General features: G+C 42.2%; 2 protein-coding genes across 2 annotated transcripts in view; both read left to right on the top strand.

Annotated features, from left to right (window-relative positions):
* The first annotated feature begins 602 nt into the window (after window positions 1-602).
* Window positions 603-19,746, top strand: part of LOC131328944 (glycine-rich cell wall structural protein-like) — a 28,795-nt gene continuing 9,651 nt past the window's right edge. Inside the window, exon 1 of the mRNA XM_058361930.1 lies at window positions 603-606. The gene's annotated coding sequence lies outside the window, so the exon portion shown is untranslated. The remainder of the gene's footprint in view (window positions 607-19,746) is intronic.
* On the top strand, window positions 11,814-13,266 carry LOC131328947 (cold and drought-regulated protein CORA-like). Its single transcript, XM_058361934.1, has 2 exons — window positions 11,814-12,062; window positions 12,723-13,266. The coding sequence occupies exons 1-2, from the start codon at window positions 11,960-11,962 to the stop codon at window positions 12,998-13,000; spliced, it is 381 nt and encodes a 126-aa protein (XP_058217917.1). The 5' UTR covers window positions 11,814-11,959; the 3' UTR covers window positions 13,001-13,266.

A 19,746-nucleotide genomic window follows, 5' to 3' on the forward strand; every position in this document is an offset into this window, starting at 1 on the left:
ATCTTTTGTCTAGCGCTTGGCTTTGCACTTTCTGGGTTCTGAGACATATTCTGAAAAACCCCAAAGGCATTTCAAAGCAGCAAAAACAAAGATTGAGAAAGTAAAACTAGCAGTTCTAACTATGGAAAGCAATAAGTTGGTTCTTAGCATTCTTCACAATGATATATGGAACGAAAGACAGAAAAATAGTTAAACACTGATCCCTACGCTAGTACTGCATGTACAACCGTGATTGGCGCACGCAAACTTGGGATTGGCGTGCGCTAGTTCTTGGCACGAACAGCTTTGAAACTTTGCCAGCTTTAGGGCCAGGACTGGTATTGATTACCAGCCTTGACCCTGCCAGCCCCCCTCAGGGATCCGAACAGAGAGTTATTACCAAGGCGTTATACCTTTGGTTTTGAGTTTGGAAGGTGCTTGAGCTTTGAACTTGGAGGTTAGACGGAGAATGTATATGGATGGATGAATGTAGTGGTGTATGGTGGTTGTGTATTAGAGGGTGAAGAACAAGTGTTGAGTTCTTGAATGCCTTTGTATCTCTTTAGTTTGCAAAGATGAGTACAAAGTGTATAGCCAAAAGTTGTAACCTTGTAACCCTTTGAAAGACCAATGAATGGGGTATTTATAGGAGATGAGGGAGAGAGAGGGGTTATCACCAGTCAAAGGGGCTGGTAGCTTTGCCTCAAAGGCTTCCCTCTCATTGGATGAGAGGGAAAAGGTGACGGGATGGGTGTAAGAGATGTCCCCTAGCGAAGATTGCTTTTTCGATGGATTGGAAGGTTCTCATGTGTTGTAGACCTTTAACCATGACTTTTGGATGCTGAATAAAGCAAGTTTGACCAGAGGTTTGACTACCGTACGCGAGTTCTAAACTAGCGTACGTGGGTCAACGGGAAGGGTTGACTAGCGTACACAAGTAGTAGTCCTGCGTACTCAGGTCCAAACTACAGCTTTGATCGATGACTGACACGTGGCAAATGGACCGGCACACGTTGGTTTTGGACCGGCGTATGCATGTTGGGTTTTGGCTTAGGCTCTTTGGGTTAAGTTTAAAGGATTTTAATGGGGTTTAAACACTCAAAGCTCAAACACACTAACATTCCCGGGGTGTTCTTGATCTGTTTCGTCATCGAGAAATCAAATACCATAAGTAAACTAATTTGAAAAGTCCAAAATAGGGTGTCTACGGAAGCAGGTGTAACAGAACAATAGGATAGACTTTCTGATTACCAAATGAGTCGTATCTAGGGCTGCAAACAAACCGAGCCGCTCGTGAGCGGCTCATGACTCGGCTCGCTAACGGCTTGTTCGAGCTCGGTTCATCAAGCAAATGAACGAGCTCGAGCCAACATTTTCTGCTCGTTTCATAAACAAGCCGAGCTCGAGCCACTTGATGCTCAGCTCGCGAGCTGCCATAAATACATACATATACCAAACGAGCCATTCGAGCCGAGCTCGAGCTTACATATACATACATACATACATATACCAATACCCATACATGTACCGAACGAGCCATTCGAGCCGAGCTGAGCTGAGCTCGAGCTTTTGAATATATGTTCGAGCCGAGTTCGAGCCCATATATTTCAGCTCGATTCGAGCTCGAGCTGAGCTCGAGCTGAGGAAAACTAAGGCGAGCCGAGTTCGAGCAAGGCAAAACTCGGCTTGACTCGGCTCGTTTGCAGCCCTAGCCGTATCTCATCGAAAGCAAACTCTGATGAAAGACTACTTGCATTTGACAATGGGATAGCAGAAACTGCATGGCCACTTGGTAGTTGGTATAGTGTTGCAAAAGAGTCTCATTGCAAAAATAAAAGAGGAGTGATTTTGGCATTGATCCTCTTTTTTTATAACATCATCCTCTTTTGTCTTTTATCGATGTAAAAATATACTGTAATATTGTTCTTAAATATTCTAAAAGTGAGATTATTAAAGGAAAATGTTGTAAATCAACTGAGGCTAGCTCAGTTGGTCCGGATTCTTGCATTTTATTAGGAGGTTAGGAGTTCGAGACTCCCCACTTGCGTGTGGATGACCCTTAGAGGGCTTTTTCTTTCTGTTTTTGTTTCTATCCTATAATAGGCTTATTTCCTATATTGGTTGAGTTGTTGGGCTTGGTTGTCTCGTAGATTCTCACAATTGATGTAGTATCTCGGTTTTGTACTCTATACTTTATATCTAATGGAAAAATAATCTCTTCTATCGATTGACAAAAAAATGGACAATGTTGCAACTTTAATTCACATGAATAAAGACAAAAAAAGAGTGCGGTTATAAAAAAAAAAAGGAGTGCGAAAATCACTCCCCAACAATAAGGGACTGCAATTTATTGGACGTAAAGGAGTAATAAGCCATTTTTTCCCGTTTAATGGAAAACATTTTACGTAACAAACAAACATTTTACCTAAGTACATAATTAAATGCAACAAAACATAAGAAAATGAGGAAAACATTTCCTAACAAACGGAGCCTTATTCCACCAGACTGGATTTTATCGACTCGTCGGACTCTGTGAACCAGCTAAAAACTCGTCGGACTCCGTGAACCAGCAAACAAAGGATTGTGAAATTAATTTATATGATCAGAGGGAGTAATACTGTATTGCAGAAGAACACCACACCGGTGTTCCTGAAAGAAAAACCCCTAGTCGCGTCCCTACCTTCACAGAGAGGTGTCTCATTCCTTTAAATTTAACTTATTTCTTTGTTTTGTATATTTTGTTCGTTTTTTCTGAATTTTTGTTAGATTCGCGTGATTTGTTTTTGGATTTATCGTCCGTCTCGACGAGAGGAGTCTAAAAAGTACAAAATTATTATCAAAAGCAAAAAAGAAAGTTCACTAAAGACGAAAAAATATCAAACAACTGTTTTTTGGAGATTAAGCACCGTCTTATTTGAATTTTTTCAATATCAGTCCATATTTTTATACTTTTCGTATTCCATTTCGTCGAAAAGAATGATTAACTCCTAAAATTAAGTTGAAAAGCTAAACAAAATGTTCCGAAAAGTAAAAAAATACCGAAATAAGTTCCAAACTTATACTTAAAAGAACGCAATTAATCTATGATTTCTGGATTTGGGATTTTTCAAAAGCGTGTGTTTGGTAACTTTTTCATTTTTGGTCAATTTCCTCCGGAGTCTTCATCACCACTGCTTTGGTCTTCGATGGCTCTGCTCCCAATCGGATCAGGGGTCGGATAACCGAAATTAGGGTTCCATCCTCTTTTCAAGTCAATCTTTGGTCGGCCTTCTTTTTTATAAAAAAGCAGTCGGCCCCGTTTGTACGACGCTCAGTCAATTTGAGAGAGTTTCCAATCCTTGACGGTACGGAATTCAACCTAAGTAGGTGCGAATGTGATCGAGATGGGATCATGATTTGATTGAAGATGCTTAAGTAAAAGGAGATGGGAAGGTTGATGGGTCAAATATCGATTTTCAGTTTTTTGTTTTTAAGAAACTAGAAGTAGAAATAGGTTTATGTTTTCATAAAAACAAAAACAAGAAACATGTTTGATAAAATTTGTTTCTAAAAAAAAAAAAAAAATTGGGGGAAAGCTCTTTTTTGTATTTTTCATAGTTTACAAAAACTCAAAAAATTTATGAAAAGCAAAAAAGTAGTAACTTGTTATCAAACAGGTTTACTTCATTGATTTTTAAAAAAGTAAAAACAAAAATAAAAACCTGAAAACAAAAAGGTTACCAAACGCCCCCGTAGTAACCGTTTTGGTTATTGTCGCTTATTCGCTTTTAAATAATCATTTATATTTGCTTCTCTTTTAACCTAGACAAATTTATTAATTGGCCTATCAGTTTTATTGTTTCTAAACAATATTACAAAAACATGCGCTTTACACATACTTTTACATACACATGTGAGAATTAATGACTTGGATCTTAATCAAACAATTGATGGTTCAAATTTGTATGCGCTTATATTCAAATCGAGCTGAGATGAACAATCAGATGCCGCTCAACATCTCGCTTAACAATGGGGTGTGCTTGACAGCATCCGGGTAAAATTGCATTTATTAGGCCGATAGTGTGCTCGATTGCCTGAGTCAAGGGGATCAGACCGATAGATTCAGTCCGCGACCAATGTATACGTGGCCTTAGGGTTAGGCCTAAACGGAGCCAGTCCATTCGGCCTGGCCCGCTCCAATTATTGTTCTTGCTCTTGAAAATGCAACACTGATAATTTTATTTCTTTGGCAATTGAATTGTCTGTTTGGAAGGACCAGTCCTCCCCCGATGTCGTTCTTGATTGGTACAGGAGTGTAGCCTTAAGAAGTTGATGGGATTATACCCGAATCTCACTTGCAACGGAAGCATAACAAAAAAAAAAAAAAAAAACCACAGTCGCGAGCAGGGCCGGCCCAAGGGATTGAGAGGCCTTAGGCGAAATCTTGAGGTGGGCCCTACGTATTTTTGAATTAAACAACCATAATCCAAATCTTTATTCTATAAATATTTTGGTCCATATTGAGTACGTTAAATGCATCTGTTCTGGTGGCTTGAGCGACTTCCTTGAAACTTCCCTAGTCTATGTTTGAGTCACAGCAGCTACAAAGGCAAAGCTTGAGCTGCTTTTTGGTCAAAAAACAATTAAAAATAAGAAAATTCCGTGCAAGGATTTAATCTCAGGCCTTTAGTAAAGAATTATGTCATCTTACCACTGAACCAACGAAGGTACTTGTTCAAAACTCTGAACAAATAATATATATACTTATTTTAAGAAGTGTGCCCTATTTTGGGCCTAAAATATGGAGGCCCAAGTCCGTGGCCTCTTGGGTCTTGCCTTCGGGCCGGCCCTAATCGCGCGCATAAGTGAACAACACACAAGAAAATACGTAGTTTTCCAAACTCGAGTACATCCACGAGTGAGACAGATATTCTACTGTATGAAAAACAGACAATTACAATGCGAGATGAAAAAACTCTCTTGAGCTCCTAACACTTGGCTCACACTACGTTTTTCACTCACCCTCAACTTCTCTAATTTTCCTCACATTACTCTCCTCTCGCCTCCAGGCTGGTGTATCCGGCAGCCTCCTGAAGGGACTGCCCTCTCACTATTTTTCCTTTGACTCACTCGACCACACAGTGACTTCACCACACAAATACTTGTCATTTACTAAGCAAAAGAGGAGCTAGCACCGAAACCTCTTGAATTGGCCAGATGCCGCTTCTGGTTCTGGAGCCAAAACATCACAATTACTCCTCACAAATGCTCAGCCGGCCGGTTTGACCAATTGACCCATCTTAAGAGAATATCCAAGGGCATTTACTATAGCCAATTAATACACAAACAACTTGCAAACATTATTATTTTTCTTTATCTTTTTCAAACAAAAATGCTACTTGCACAACTATTGTGTTGGTTGTGTGCGTAATTCTGACCGTCCAAATGTATTTGGACCGTCTAGATTTTAAAAAAACTCTTCCAAGGAAAAGTTTAACTTTTATGGGGAAGAATTTGAGCGAATCCTGGCCATTTATTACAGCAATAGATGGCTAGAAATTGATTGTGTATTGTATTTTACACAACCATAATATGTGTAACACTTTTGTTTTTCAAATCTATTGGAGTATCACATGGGCAAAACCCAATAGAATTAAGACTCAAGTCAAGTCGTCCAATGACAAGCCAGCTCTTGGAGTATCACATGGGCAAAACCCAACAGAATTAGACTCAAGTCAAGTCGTCCCATGACAAGACAAGCCAGTGGAGGGTGTGGAAAGGCAAAAGGGGCCAAATTTAAGTCAAGTCGTCCCATGACAAGACAAGCCAGTGGCGGATGTGGAAAGGCAAAAGGGGCCAAATTTAAGTTCAAGAGACAAGAGGGTAATTGCCTGGCAAGACTGGGATCTCAACAAGATGAAGACGAGCATGATTGTTACAACTAGAGGTGTCAAATGGGCCGGGTCGGCACGGGCGCGACACGTTTGAAGGCGGCACAGCACGGCACAGACACTGATTTAATCCTGGCACAGTCGTAGTAGGCACGCGGCACAACATGGGCACGGAAGTGAGCGGGAACGACACGTGCACGGCACGGAAATTGGCTTGGTACGACACGGCATGACACGGTCTTAGACGGGCACGGTACGGGCACGACACGGAAGTGGAATGGGGCACGAGTCACGGCACGGCACGACACGGTTCTAGACAGGCATGACACGACACGGCACGGGCACGAGGCACGGCACGGACACGGAAATGAGGGGGCACGGAACGGCACGGAAGTAGGATGGGGCACGAGTCACGACATGGTTCTAACCAGGCACGACACGGGCACGGGTACGAGGACGGAAGTAGAACGGGATTTTAGTCGGGCACGGCACGGCACGGCACAGGCACGACACAACACGGTGTCGGTTCTCGTCGTCGGGCATGGCACGGCACTACGCATGGAAAAACCAAAAAAAAAAATGTTATTAAATAAACAAAGGATTTTAGATTATAGTTTACTTTATTTGTATGTATTTTTTGATAATCCAATAATTTATTATTCTTTTCCTTTTATTTAAGTAAAATAAGCTTTTAAAATATTTGATATGATTAAGAAATTTTGAATCAAAATTCAAACATGATAATAATAAAATATACCAATTACTACACATATTCTAATATACATTATGTTTTATCTAATAAAGATTTTTTAAAAATACATAGAAAAAAAACTACTTTAAAAAAATGGTTTTAAAAAAATAATCTCTATGGGATTCGAACCCAAGTTCTTAGGGACTTGACAGTTGACACACATCTCAAACCACCATGGCCAACAATCTTTTTGTGCTTATAATTAGAACAAGTAATATATATATATATATATATATATATATATTACATAATTGATAATTCTATTCTATAAAAACGAGTCTCTTGTACACTAGCCACACGATTGCGACACAAGTATGATGATCCATACCGTTCATTTTGTTGTTCTTGATGTTTTTATCACTCTAGCTCGTAAATTTTCGGGTCTATTGGGTTTTGGAAGGCCTTTCATCGCGACGTAGATTTATTAATAGAAATTTTTTGCTATGTGCGATCAAGTATATAACGATAACTAATTTACTTCATTTTTTGCACGAATAATATAATCACTCCCACATAAAAGGTAGACGGTTCTGATTTTCAAAAAACAGCTCGGGTGGCCCTCGAGTGATGCATTATGGGACTTTACGAGATTTTTTCTTTATTGAGTGCATATGCATTATGGTGCAACTGTCGCACATGATCAGGCACAACACTAGTATAAATAGGAAGAGATGAGACCGAGAGCAACCCTAGCAGCCATCTCTCTCTGTTCTCACTCTCATATGACTCTCTCAACGTCTCTCTCTCTTACTCTCTCTGTCTCTCAACGTCTCTCTGACTCTCAACGTCTCTGAGTCTCTCTTTCTCTCTCTCTCTCTCTCTCTCTCTCTCTCTCTCTCTCTCTCTCTCTCTCTCATACACTCAGTCTCTCATTGTCTCTCCCTCTCAACGCCTGAGGTGTTGTCTCTCTCTCTCTGTTAACTCTCAAACAGTGATAGTCGGTGACCATCGACCGGTGGTGACCGTCTTTGCCGGTTCCGTTTCCGGCGGTGACCGTCTTTGCCGGTTCCGTTTCCGGCGGTGAGTTGGTGACCGTTTCTGGTCCGTTGCTGTTGCCGTTCAGCGGATCTGCGACTCAAACGACTCAAACCCTAGATCTACAACTCGATCAGTTGATCTGAGTTTGCCCGACTCACCTCTGTCTCAGAGTGTCTCTCTTCGTTTCCGGTGACACACAACACTCAAACGGTGAGTATTTACAACCTTGGCCCGTTTTCTTTCACTATCGTCGGCTTTGGCCCGTTTTACTGCAAGTACTTGGGGTTTTCATGTGAAAACATGTTAATTCCTGCTAGGCTGCTACTGTTTTTGTTTTCCTGTTTGTTGACCACATGCTGACATGCATCCGTTTTAGGTTTTCTTCATGAATGATGTGTTAAGTTCAATATTTTTGAATAAAAATTCAGTTTGGGTTTATTTGGAAAAGCCAAATAATTAGGGTTTCTGAAATTAGAGTTTTGACCTGGTTTTTGAAATTAGAGTTACGAAATTAGGGCTTTTGTTAATTGTTGCTAATTTATTAAATTAGGTTCTCTTCATGAATGATGTGATAGCTAATTATGGTTGGAAAGGCCGTGGTATTGCTGTCTTCCTGATAAAAATTGAAACTACCTGCTTTTCACTTTCTAGACTCATGAAAATAATTTGATTTGAATATGTGTTTGACCTTTAAAGAAACAAGAGGGTAAATTCTGAATTTCTCTCTTGAATACTTTTTACATTCTATGTTCTTCCTCCACGAAGCCATTGCAGTGAGACTCATAGCATGCGAGCATGTTTGTCCAAACTGATTTTGCAGTGATTAATCAGTCTAGTGTTATAATCAGTCTAGTGTGATTAATCACTATCCATGTGATTAATCAGTCTATTGTTGCTGCTTTGCATATGATTTTGTCAGTCTGCTATTATATTGTACCTATAGCCACTAAGCCACTAAGTAGGGTCTGTGAAGTTATTTACTTGAATATTGCATTTAGGGTTACAAAATTAGGGCTTTCGTGTTTCCCCTTTAATAACCCCTGTTATGGTGTTTTTTTTGTAGATGGCTACTGACTCCCACTCAGGTTCTTCTGATGAAGTACCATGAAACCCTATTGCACCACAGGGTATGGGTTCTGTAGGTGAGGAGGCCACTTCAAACATTGTTGGTGGTGGAAGTGGAACAGGACCTTTAGGTTCTACTGCTGCTCCATCAGATTCTGCAGCTGCAAATTCAGGCCTTAGTGGTTCAAAAAGGTCACGACGCTACTCATGGGTATGGAATCATTTCTCTATAGTGAACAACTTCAAGGATGAAAAGGGTATTGACATAGGAAATAGGGCTGTATGCCATTATTGTGACACAAATTATAAATGCTTAAATAATAATGGTGTAGGGCCACATGGTAGACATCTAAGAAGTAAACATGCCGATAAAATTGGTGGTGCATCTGATAGTAATTTATGATCCAGGTATAAATTTATTGGTGAATGTGGATGATTATATTGTGCAATATGGATAAAGCATTCAACCACGATTTTTCTAATAAAATGTCATCTTTTACTTGAGAAATAACAGATTTTCTTAAAACTGTGATCTTATCATATAATTAATCTTGAAAATACTTCTACAATCTGAAACTAAGGATGATGCTCTGCTCGCATTTCAAATAGCTTTTGATTTGGTCGAGAATGAGCACCAAGCTTTTCTACTGAATGTGAAAAATCTGCTTTCTGGTCCCAAGTCTCACGGTCTCACCCATTCGAAGATTCCGAACCAAGCTTTTCTACTGAATGTGAAAAATCTGCTTTCTGGTCCCAAGTCTCACGATCTCACCCATCCGAAGATTTCGAACCAAGCTTTTCTACTGAATGTGAAAAATCTGCTTTCTAGTCCTAAGTCTCACGGTCTCACCCATCCGAACCTCCACAGCAACATTGAATTTCATGGTGATTCTTTGATAGTAATGATGCTATTGTCTCTCTCTCTTAGCAACATGTTAGTATGGATTTCAAAGACTACCCATAATGAATCCCAAACGTCCATCCCGGGCTCTAACCCTGTCCATTGCCAACAACGTTAGTTACTAATGTTACTATGTTAATTTTGAATATAACATTTGTGAGAGCATGTATTCTCTATGGGGATGCACCTTGCACTGTTGAACGTAGGACACTTGAATACTTGATAGTGGATAATCGTTACTCATTAGGATTGAAATATTGAATACCACAATATGCAAACTTAAGAACATTAGAGGCACCGGTCACCGGAATGTGTGTTTTTTGGGAAGATTTTTTTTTAGACGAAAATCGGTTACGGCACGACACACGATTAAGGGCCAGCACAGCACAACACGAACAAACAAAAAAAGGCACAACACGACACGACCCGACAAAAAAAAGCACGGCACGACATAACCCGACAAAAAAGGCTCGACACGACACGACAAAAAAAGGCACGGCACGACACGACACAACCCGACAAAAAAGGCACGGCACGACCCAACCCGACAAAAAGGCACGGCCCGACGCGACACGATTAATTAATCAGGCACGGCACGACATGACACGTTTTAAAAAAGGCACGACCCGACAAAGCAAAATGGCCCACCACAGCACGGCACGCCATGGCACGATGAAAGTAAACGGGCACGGTACGGCACGACACAAAGCACGGTTGGCACGAAAGAAAATGGCACGACACGGCACGACCGGCACGTTTGACACCTCTAGTTACAACCAATGTTTCCCTGGCTGCTAGGGAGTTTGTTTAATTGGTAGACGCCTTGGGCGTGGGTCACCTAATTACGTATTTAATCTTATCGTTTTGGCATCTGATTTCTTTGTTTCCTATAATGCTATGTTGACTCTATGTCTCGGCACTGAGAAAATTTTCAGTCCCGGGTGGACAAGGGCCACGTGGTGCTGAGCACAATCTCGGCCATCCAAACGTGTTTTGGACGGTCCAGACCTGTTTGGGTAATTTTTTAAGTGTAAAATTGCCAAAACACCCCCTCAAGCCCAAATAGATCTGGACCGTCCAAAACATGTTTGGATGACCGAAATGCATGCTCGGCACCTCGTGGCCCGTGCCCACCTAGCACTGTAAAATTTCTCCTTGCCTCTAGCTTTGTAGCCTAATCTATGGAATTTTCGATTGACAAAAAAAATACTGTATTAATAAGCATATACACCATGATTAAGTATCCTAAATTGCATGGGTGGTTAAGATACTAGTGTCATGGGAAACGTGGTTGCTACGACTATACATACGTGATTAAGATTAGACCATCCAGTTAGTTGAGGAGCCAGCTCCTCACTCTAGTGCTACAGCTCAAACCTCACAGTGAAACAATTTCTGACAGGACACGATATAACACGACTCGAACTCCACATGAAGTTAGTACGGTTATGCTTGATTATTTTTGACACAAAACATGTATATAACACGACACGAGAACACAATTGTTAAAAGGGTCGGGGTTGGGTTCAATCCGCATAATCCAAAATTGACACAGTTAACTTGTTTATCTATCCGTGTCGATACTTTAACCCGAACCTAACACATTAAACCCGAACCTATTTATCTACCAGGTTCAAATATTATAGTGTTATTCAATAGTATTTTCCTTAAATGTTGAATTATATAAGTAGTAGTAGTATTATTCAGTCCTTGAGAAGGGCTAATTGTTGCTTCGAAATTGGTTGAAAACTTGAAACACAAACAGATGCAATCAGATTATGTAAACAGGTGAGGGGAAGTCAAAGGATTTTACACATTTTGCTAAACAAGTCGGGTTAGTGTCGAGGTTTATTTGATAGGAACTCGAATTGATCACGATATGAATACGACACCTTAATTTTCTTTAGACAAGGACTTTGACCCTTCATTTTCCTGGAAAATGTTAGATTAATTGGGACAGTCAGGGCCTTTCATTTTCCATCCAATGAAGTCCATGTACGTAATACTGGTACAGTAGTACTACCATGTAACTTTCAAAAGTTGACTTGAAGAATACCTCTATTTTTTTGTGGAGATTGACTTATTCACGACTTGAGAAGTCGTGAATAAGCATTTTGCGCGCGCAGTTGCACGATCTTAGCCGTTCGTTTCGGCAATTGGACGGGCGCAATCCAGCTTCGTAAACTACTGTTCACAGAAAGCTCCGTGAAATAGTTTTTCTCTTTTTCCTATCTATTTAATTAGCTTCACGTGAAATACATCATGACCCATCTGTCCAAACCACCCGATTAATTTCCATTCACATCGGTCCCCTGCACTTGCTCTCTTTAGGTCTATAAATAGGCATCGAAATTGTACTTAAAATGCCATCCATACATCTTCATCTAATTTGAAAGAGTTGTCAGTCATCTAGTAATGGGTTCCAAAACAATAGTCTTCCTAGGCCTTTTGGCTACTGTTCTTCTGTTTACGTCGGAGGTAGCAGCAAGGGATTTGGCTGAGACTTCCAAGAAAACTAGTGAGTCCATATTTGAAATTGAATTTACTCGATCTTCACATTTGATGAAGGCATGGTTTGATGAATATTAATTATTACACCGTACGTCATCTTTAGTCTTAATTATATATATCCACTCTAATTATTTGCCTAGACTATGCATGTTCTTATGTATATATGATACAGACGATGTTATATTTAGTTTTTCATGTGTCTTACAAAAAGATCGACCCGGCCAAATGATTGCATGATTATCAGGGCATTGAGCTGATATATAGGAATTTAGTTGCCGGCCTCTGCTCATTAATTAACCCTATATGAGTCTAAATTAAATGATTGAACCTTGACACCAAATACTTCGATGTGACAAAGAGATAGTAGTAGCGGTATATATACATCACATTTACTGGCCAGCCAATGCAAGAGTCAACCGTGCTTGGCTTTCTTTCAGGGCAATATTTTCAAATTAATTTGAAGCGCTGGACTTTCCACTCGGACATGAATATTTCTACATACAAGCCTCCCCAAACTTGAACACATTCACAATTTTCACGTTCATGTGGCATGCTTTAACTTTAACGTACAATGGACTAGAAATCCACATCGCCTTTGCACAATAGAATGTGCATGAAACAGCTAATTATTTTAATGCATGCATATGATATACTACTATTTGTGCAGCTGAAGCTGCTAAACAGACAAAGGGAGTAGAGGAAGCCAAGTATCCAGGCGGAGAGTACGGTGGGTATCAAGGCGGAGAGACGTATGGAGGAGGCCCAGGTGGAGAGACGTATGGAGGAGGCCCTGGTGGAGAGACGTATGGAGGAGGCCCAGGTGGAGAGACGTATGGAGGAGGCCCTGGTGGAGAGACGTATGGAGGAGGCCCAGGTGGAGGGACGTACGGAGGATATACTGGTGGCGGGTATCCGGGCGGTGGATACGGAGGGGGAAGGGGTTGACGTTTTAGATGCTGCGAACGGGGTTATTATAGAAGGTGTCGATCTTACGAAGCCACTGTCTCACAAGTGATCTTTGTGCAATTAATGTGTGTTTGTCGTAAGTATGTGTATGAAATAAAAAGCATGAGTGGAGGTTCTGTTGGTATATATATATATATATATACACGCAAACGTTACAATTTCTCCTATGAGAGAATGGTATGTTTTTTTTTTTTTTTGGGGTGTGTGTGTTTCGACGGTGAAAGGTAGCATATGTGTATTTACTATGTGGGTGTTCGTGTATTTGATTTTTAGGTTGTCGAAGGGGTGAGGGTGGACCAGATTTGTTCGGTTATTTGGTAAACCAAGAACCAAACAAAGGGCAAAGGATTATGAATTTGGAGAAGTAAACTGATCCACAAAATTTATAGAATCAAAATCAATCTAAACCATCAAAATACGGGTAGATTTCGGTTTTGAACCACGCGCGGTTCGGTTGAACCTTAGATATCATCTTTATAAATTGTTCAAAGTACTTAGAATTGCAGAGATAAATCAAACCAAAACTTGTATTAAAACCTAAAGTATTAGTAGTTTAATTAACTAAAGTATTTCTATGACAAAAAAATTTAGTAGTGAGAATCATGCATATTTTTAGTAGTTCTTCATGTACCTAAAGTATTTCTATGTCAATGTCCGGGTAAATTCACTGATTTTATCTCGGAAACATCACTTTTAAAAATCAATTACATTCAGTAACTCAATTTCCTAAGGACTATGCCACAAAATAGGATTATTAATTATGGGGGAGAGGAGGATATATTCAAAAGTCCCACATAATTTGAGAATATGATTCTTGGTTCAATATGTCATTAATTAGCAATCTTGAGGATATGGCATCCAGCGAATTTCCATTACTCTTCAAGATTAAATTCCTATCAAGTGGCGTCTTAATTAACTTTGTAGCTTAATTCTTGAAGATATATTCCATTCGGCAGCGCCACGGTCTCTCTCTGATATCGATGATCACCCGGCCACGTCAACAAAGTGACAAACGTTACTTCTTTCCGTTCTCAGTCTTCTAAAAAATTAAGCTTAATTCTTAGGTGCTTCCTAAGGACTCCTGTCTCACTCCCTAATAGTATTAGGCTATTACCTAGGGTCATCCTCATCAAACCTTGGTTCAACCAGACTCTTGCCTTGCGGCGTGTGTAACTAACTTTTTTATCATTTGGTCGCCCAAAGCAAGGCTTAGCCGTTTATGTAGACGAATTGGGGTGTTTACATGGATCAAATGGTTTGTCAGTAGATTTATATAGACGTACTTAATAGTTTCTGTTCGGAGTTTGTTTGAAACGTGGTATGCGTGTATACATATACACATATTCTTTTTCATGCAATGGTATATTTATTGGGTAAGACAATATGAAAATAGATTCAGGTATATGTGACTTTAACGAATTTCGATCAGTTGCTTTCGATGATTTTAATGGAACTGATTCAAAACAAGTTTCAAATGACTTTTCATTAGTATAATTTGATTGTCTTAAATAGTTGGCAAAAAGGGATATCTTGAATGAATTTCCTTATTAGAGATAGCCTAAATATGAGGCGGGTTTTAGATTAATCGCTTTGGCCGTTTTAGGCTGGCATGGTTGTAATTACTTTATAACTCTTGTTGTGGACCTGCGTCCTCTAGTTTTTTGAATGAATTTCCGACGTATCGAAAAAAGAAGAAGAGATATCTTAATTTGAAATGAACTATATATGATCCAAAACAAAATCGAACGTGTAGCAGGCCGAGCAAAATGGCTCGAGCCATCTCCGAACGTGATCCAATATTCCTTTCAGCTCCAGGTCATTTTTCTCTTAACGTTCGGAATAGCAACCGTAGCCGAGGGTCCCCGTAGCCGAAGGTCCCGTTAATTACTACTTCCATAAACGCTCCAGTCCGAGCACCCGCATGGGCGGGGAATACATTCGTTTGGACGGTTGCCAAGGTCGCACGACATGCTCGATTCCGAGTGTGGCGTGGCCGACGATCCAGCCCGTCTGCGTTAGAACAGTAGCCGTGGCAATGATGATGGTCGTGACGTCATTCAAACGGTTATGAGGATAATGATGGGGGCACGTGAAGGTGCCAGCTCATCTTGAAAACGGTTGCAAAACCCTAAACCTGATGTAAGAGTGACATCAGCCGACGCGTGTTGAGCGTTGGTGTGACATTGGAGACCAAGCTAAGGGTTTTATATAAATATCCCATTATGCCTTCTTAGAAGAGGTATGCACAGAACAAACCCTAGCTCCTAATCCCTAATTCTTCCTTGCAAGAAAACTGACTCTTGCACCGGAGGGCCATCCCGGAGAACCTCCAGTGTAGTCTTTTAGTCGTGCTTCGTTTTGCAGGACAAAGCAAGGAGTCAGGAGCTAACCTCGAGCCCACATTCAGAAAACATAACCCACACGGAACGGAGCCCCCACAATTTGGTGAACCCGATGTGAAAATATTTTCTGAGATCCACGGCGGCTCCCCCACCTCGACCACCTATTCTGTCCTTAAAAACGTCACTCCACCAGATCTCCACCAGTCTCCTCCAAAAAGAAATGGGCGGAGCACCTCCACCTCCTCTTTTTCAACCCCTCAGTTCCTCTTTGCACATTACCTCTGAAACCGGTATCAACGCTGCCTCATCATCTCACCCTCCTGGATTTACTCCACCAGGCGTGAGCTCCTCCATCCAACGTCCAGTAGGCTTAAGTGAAGACGCTCTAGCATACGTACAAATGCTAGAACAACAGCAAGAACAGACCAACGCTGACGTTGCAATTCTAAAAATGGAGATCGAAAAGATTAAGGCCAAAGAATTTCCGTCGGCATCCCATTCTGGATCTCAGGGACGGCGCCGGAGAGGAAACCTTCCACCACCTCCTCCTCTGGGTGGTGATACACGGCCACATAGAATCTCAGTCCACGATCGCTTGGACCCACCATTAGCAGAGCACTGAGCTGGGGATAGCGCTCGCCTTAGGCAGCACTTCTCCCCAGTTCATCAACGCCTCGGCAATGGTGCGGGACTTAAAGGAAGAGAAGTGCGACGAGAAGGGAGCCCACATACTGTTTTCTCAAGTTCATCGGCTGGAGACGAATACTCCCAGGGCTCCCAAAGCTACGATACCGTGGAATTTCAAGATAACGATCAGGCTCTCATCCCATACAAATTCGAACGGCCAAGAAGCCGAATGCCTCGAAAAAATGGGAAAGAGCCCCAGAGCCATCGTTTTGAACATGACGAAGTCCCTCGGGAAAAAGCCTACGAAGGACGAGCAACAAATTCGGTAAGCGCTCGGAAACTTAACCGTGAGAAGAGCGTAAGTGTGGTCGTTCGGCAAGACGATCGTCCCAGTCGACGAAGGGTCTACCATACTGAAAACCTTCCAGAAAAGGACTACAGAAGGGTCCCCATAGAGAAGAGAGAAAGGGGATCTCAACGTCAGCAAGATGAGGAAGAAGGAAAACAAAGGGAACAAGAAAACCGAGCATCGAAGAAGTCTCGGAACGCTCGGGAAGGTCTCCCCCCTCGGCCAACCCACGAGTATCAATTGAAAAAGCTGACGGAATCACCCTTCTCGGTAAAAATCCAAGCCACGTTGCTGAATCCAGGTTTTCACCTCCCGAAGTTCCAGAAGTTCGACCCCAGCACAACCGAAGCATACACCCATCTCATCAGTTACAGAAGCACCATCTCATGCGTCACCGATGACGATGCTATCATGTGCAAAGCATTCCCATCGAGTCTTGGGCGCCTCGGCCTGCTTTGGTTCAACCAGCTAGAGGCAGGATCGATCCATAGTTTCAAAGAGCTTGAAAAGGCTTTTAACTATCGGTTCATCACAAGCAACAAGCAAGCCAAGGAAGAAGATGCCCTGGCTCAAATGAGGAAGAGGGCCGGCGAAACGCTTCTGAAGTATGCCGAACGTTACTGGCAATTGTTTAACGAAATACCCGGTGTTGATCAATACTGGGCAGCAAGGAACTTCAAAAATGGGTTGGAAACTAGAAGCAAGATTTTAGATGAGTTGGCAATACGGGCGCCTCATGGAATGAACGAGCTAATGAGACGGTTGAACAGTTTTGTTCCTACGAAGAGTTCCTCGCCGAGCGAGAACTTCAAGGAGGACAAAATCCAATCGCACCTCAAAGCCTTCATATCCCCACGCCCCAAATTGCACCCCCAAAGCCTGTGGTCGCGGTCCAGCCAAAGAAGCAGGTCGACACAGTCAAGACGGCAGACAAAAAGGGTCCAAAAGCTCACGACTATATAGCGGAAACCACCGTTTTTAAAGAGCCAATTTATTTCCTCCTCCGTACGTTAGAGAGGGAACCGTTCTTTGTCTGGCCGAACCCTCCCAAGTTGAACACAGAAGAAGGCAATAACAATGGTCGGAAAAGATGCTCGTACCACAATGAGCTCGGGCATTACACCACCGCTTGTGCTCCCTATAAAGCACTTTTGGAAAATCTAGCGGCACAGGGACTTCTTGATGATCATATTGACTGGACGAAAACACCGAGGAGACAGCCGAACGCTGGTGGACCGAATCCTATTCCACGTCCGGTTGGAGTGATCAACGTTATTCATGGGTCAACAACAAAGGAGGCAGCAAAACAGCTTCATCTAGAGCTTGTCAAAGCTGAGAAAGTTACCCAAATTTTTTCCATCGATCGTGCTCCTAAAAGAATCAAAATGCTTGAGCGTCCCTGGTTAATCACTCTTACCGAGCAAGATCTTCAACGCGTCCAAACACCCTATAGCGACGCTCTGGTGGTCACAATCCAAATCTCAACTCACTCCGTCAAAAGGGTGCTTATTGATCAAGGAAGCTCGGCAGAAGTAATGTACTTATCTCTCTTTAAGGAGCTCAAAATTCCAGAGTTGTGCCTTCTCCCAGCAGAAGTTCCTCTGATTGGATTCAGTGGCACTCCCGTTTGGCCTCTCAGAAGGATTACCCTCCCTGTTGTTACGGGCCCGGTCGCTTCTAATCTAGAATTCGTCGTTGTGGACGCCCCGAGCCCATACAACGCAATCCTTGGTCGAAATTGGCTCCATTCAATAAAAGCCGTCGCCTCAACCTACCACCAGGTGGTCAGGTACATCGGCGCTAACGGCAAACAAGAAGATCTGTTCGGAGACCAGTTACAGGCCAGACAATGTTACGTCTCGGCCATCGGAAAGACATCAAGCTCCAAACGAGTTCATTGGGTTGAAGTCCCTGACAAACCGGTTCTCGAGGACGTCAGATCTCTTCCTGAAGAAAAATCCATTGAAGACCTTGTCAAATTCCCACTCAATGAGGATGCATCTCGTTATTTTATGCTCGGCGCCGGTTTGCCCAAAGCCGAGAGTGATGAAACGTTTCAGTTCCTGAAGAGCAACATTGAAGTCTTTGCATGGAAGCCGTACGATATGCCAGGCATCGACCCAAAGCTTATCCATCACTCACTCAACGTTTCAAAATCAACAAAGCCAGTCATTCAAAAGCCTCGTCGTTCGGCCACAATTCATGCCGAAGCAGTTAATGAAGAAGTAGACAAGCTTCTAGAAGCTGGTGCAATCAAAGAAGTGCAATACCCCACTTGGCTCGCGAACCCTGTGGTGGTAAAGAAGAAGAATGGAAAATGGATAGTCTACGTGAACTACACCAACTTGAATGATGCTTGCCCTAAGGATTGCCTCCCCCTTCCAAAGATTGATCAATTGGTAGATGCAACGGCGGGTCACGCTCGGCCAAGTTTCTTGGATGCTTATCGAGGTTACCACCAGATAGCCATGGACCCCGACGATATGGAAAAGACGGCGTTCATCACACCCAGGGGCCTCTTCTGCTACCTGGTTATGCCGTTCGGCCTTAAGAATGCGGGGGCCACATTTTAAAGAATGATATACCTATTGTTCGGAATTCTCATCGGCGAGATCATGGAAGCTTATATTGATGATATGGTCGTTAAGAGTCTCAAAGCCGAGAACCACCTCTCTCATCTTGCCGAAGTCTTTGCAATATTGAAGAAGTACAAACTACGGCTTAACGCCGACAAATGCGCCTTCGGAGTTAGTTCCAGCAAGTTCCTCGGTTATTTGGTCACTCGGCGTGGTATCGAAGCATATCCGAACCAGATCTCAGCTTTCCAGGAATTAAAACCACCATCTACTCCTCGAGAAATTCAGAAGCTAACAGGGATGGCAGCGGCTCTTAACAGGTTTATTAGCCGCTCATCTGATAAATGCCATGTCTTCTTCCAAACCCTTAAAAAGCAAAGCCGACGAAGTTTCAAATGGACGGAAGATTGCGACGCAGCCCTAACCGAGCTGAAATCTTATCTTTGTTCGGCGCCTCTTCTCGTCAAACCAAAAGCTTTTGAAAACCTCCATCTCTACTTAGCTGTCTCTTCACATGCTGTGAGCTCGACACTTGTCCGACAGGAAGGCCTTGAAGACCAACCAATTTACTTTATTAGCCGAACCTTACTCCCAGCACAGACTAGATATCTGCCACTGGAGAAGCTTCTTCTAGCATTGGTTACAGCAGCTCGGAAATTGCTCCCCTATTTCCAAGAGCACCCCATCATTGTCCTCACGAAGTTTCCACTTAAAAATCTCTTGAGGAAGGCCGACCCATCAAGCAGAGTATCTCAGTGGGCGGTTGAATTAGCAAATTTTGACATTCACTTTGAGCCTCGAATAGCAATCAAGGCCCAAGTATAAGCAGAT

The sequence above is a fragment of the Rhododendron vialii genome, chromosome 6a (assembly GCF_030253575.1).
Source record: "Rhododendron vialii isolate Sample 1 chromosome 6a, ASM3025357v1".
Lineage (NCBI taxonomy): Eukaryota > Viridiplantae > Streptophyta > Magnoliopsida > Ericales > Ericaceae > Rhododendron > Rhododendron vialii.

Excerpts from the sequence above, each read along its gene's own strand:
- LOC131328947 (XM_058361934.1), top strand. The coding sequence starts at position 11,960 with ATGGGTTCCAAAACAATAGTCTTCCTAGGCCTTTTGGCTACTGTTCTT. Across the intron at positions 12,063-12,722 it reads TGAGACTTCCAAGAAAACTA|CTGAAGCTGCTAAACAGACA; the intron begins GTGAGTCCATAT and ends CTATTTGTGCAG.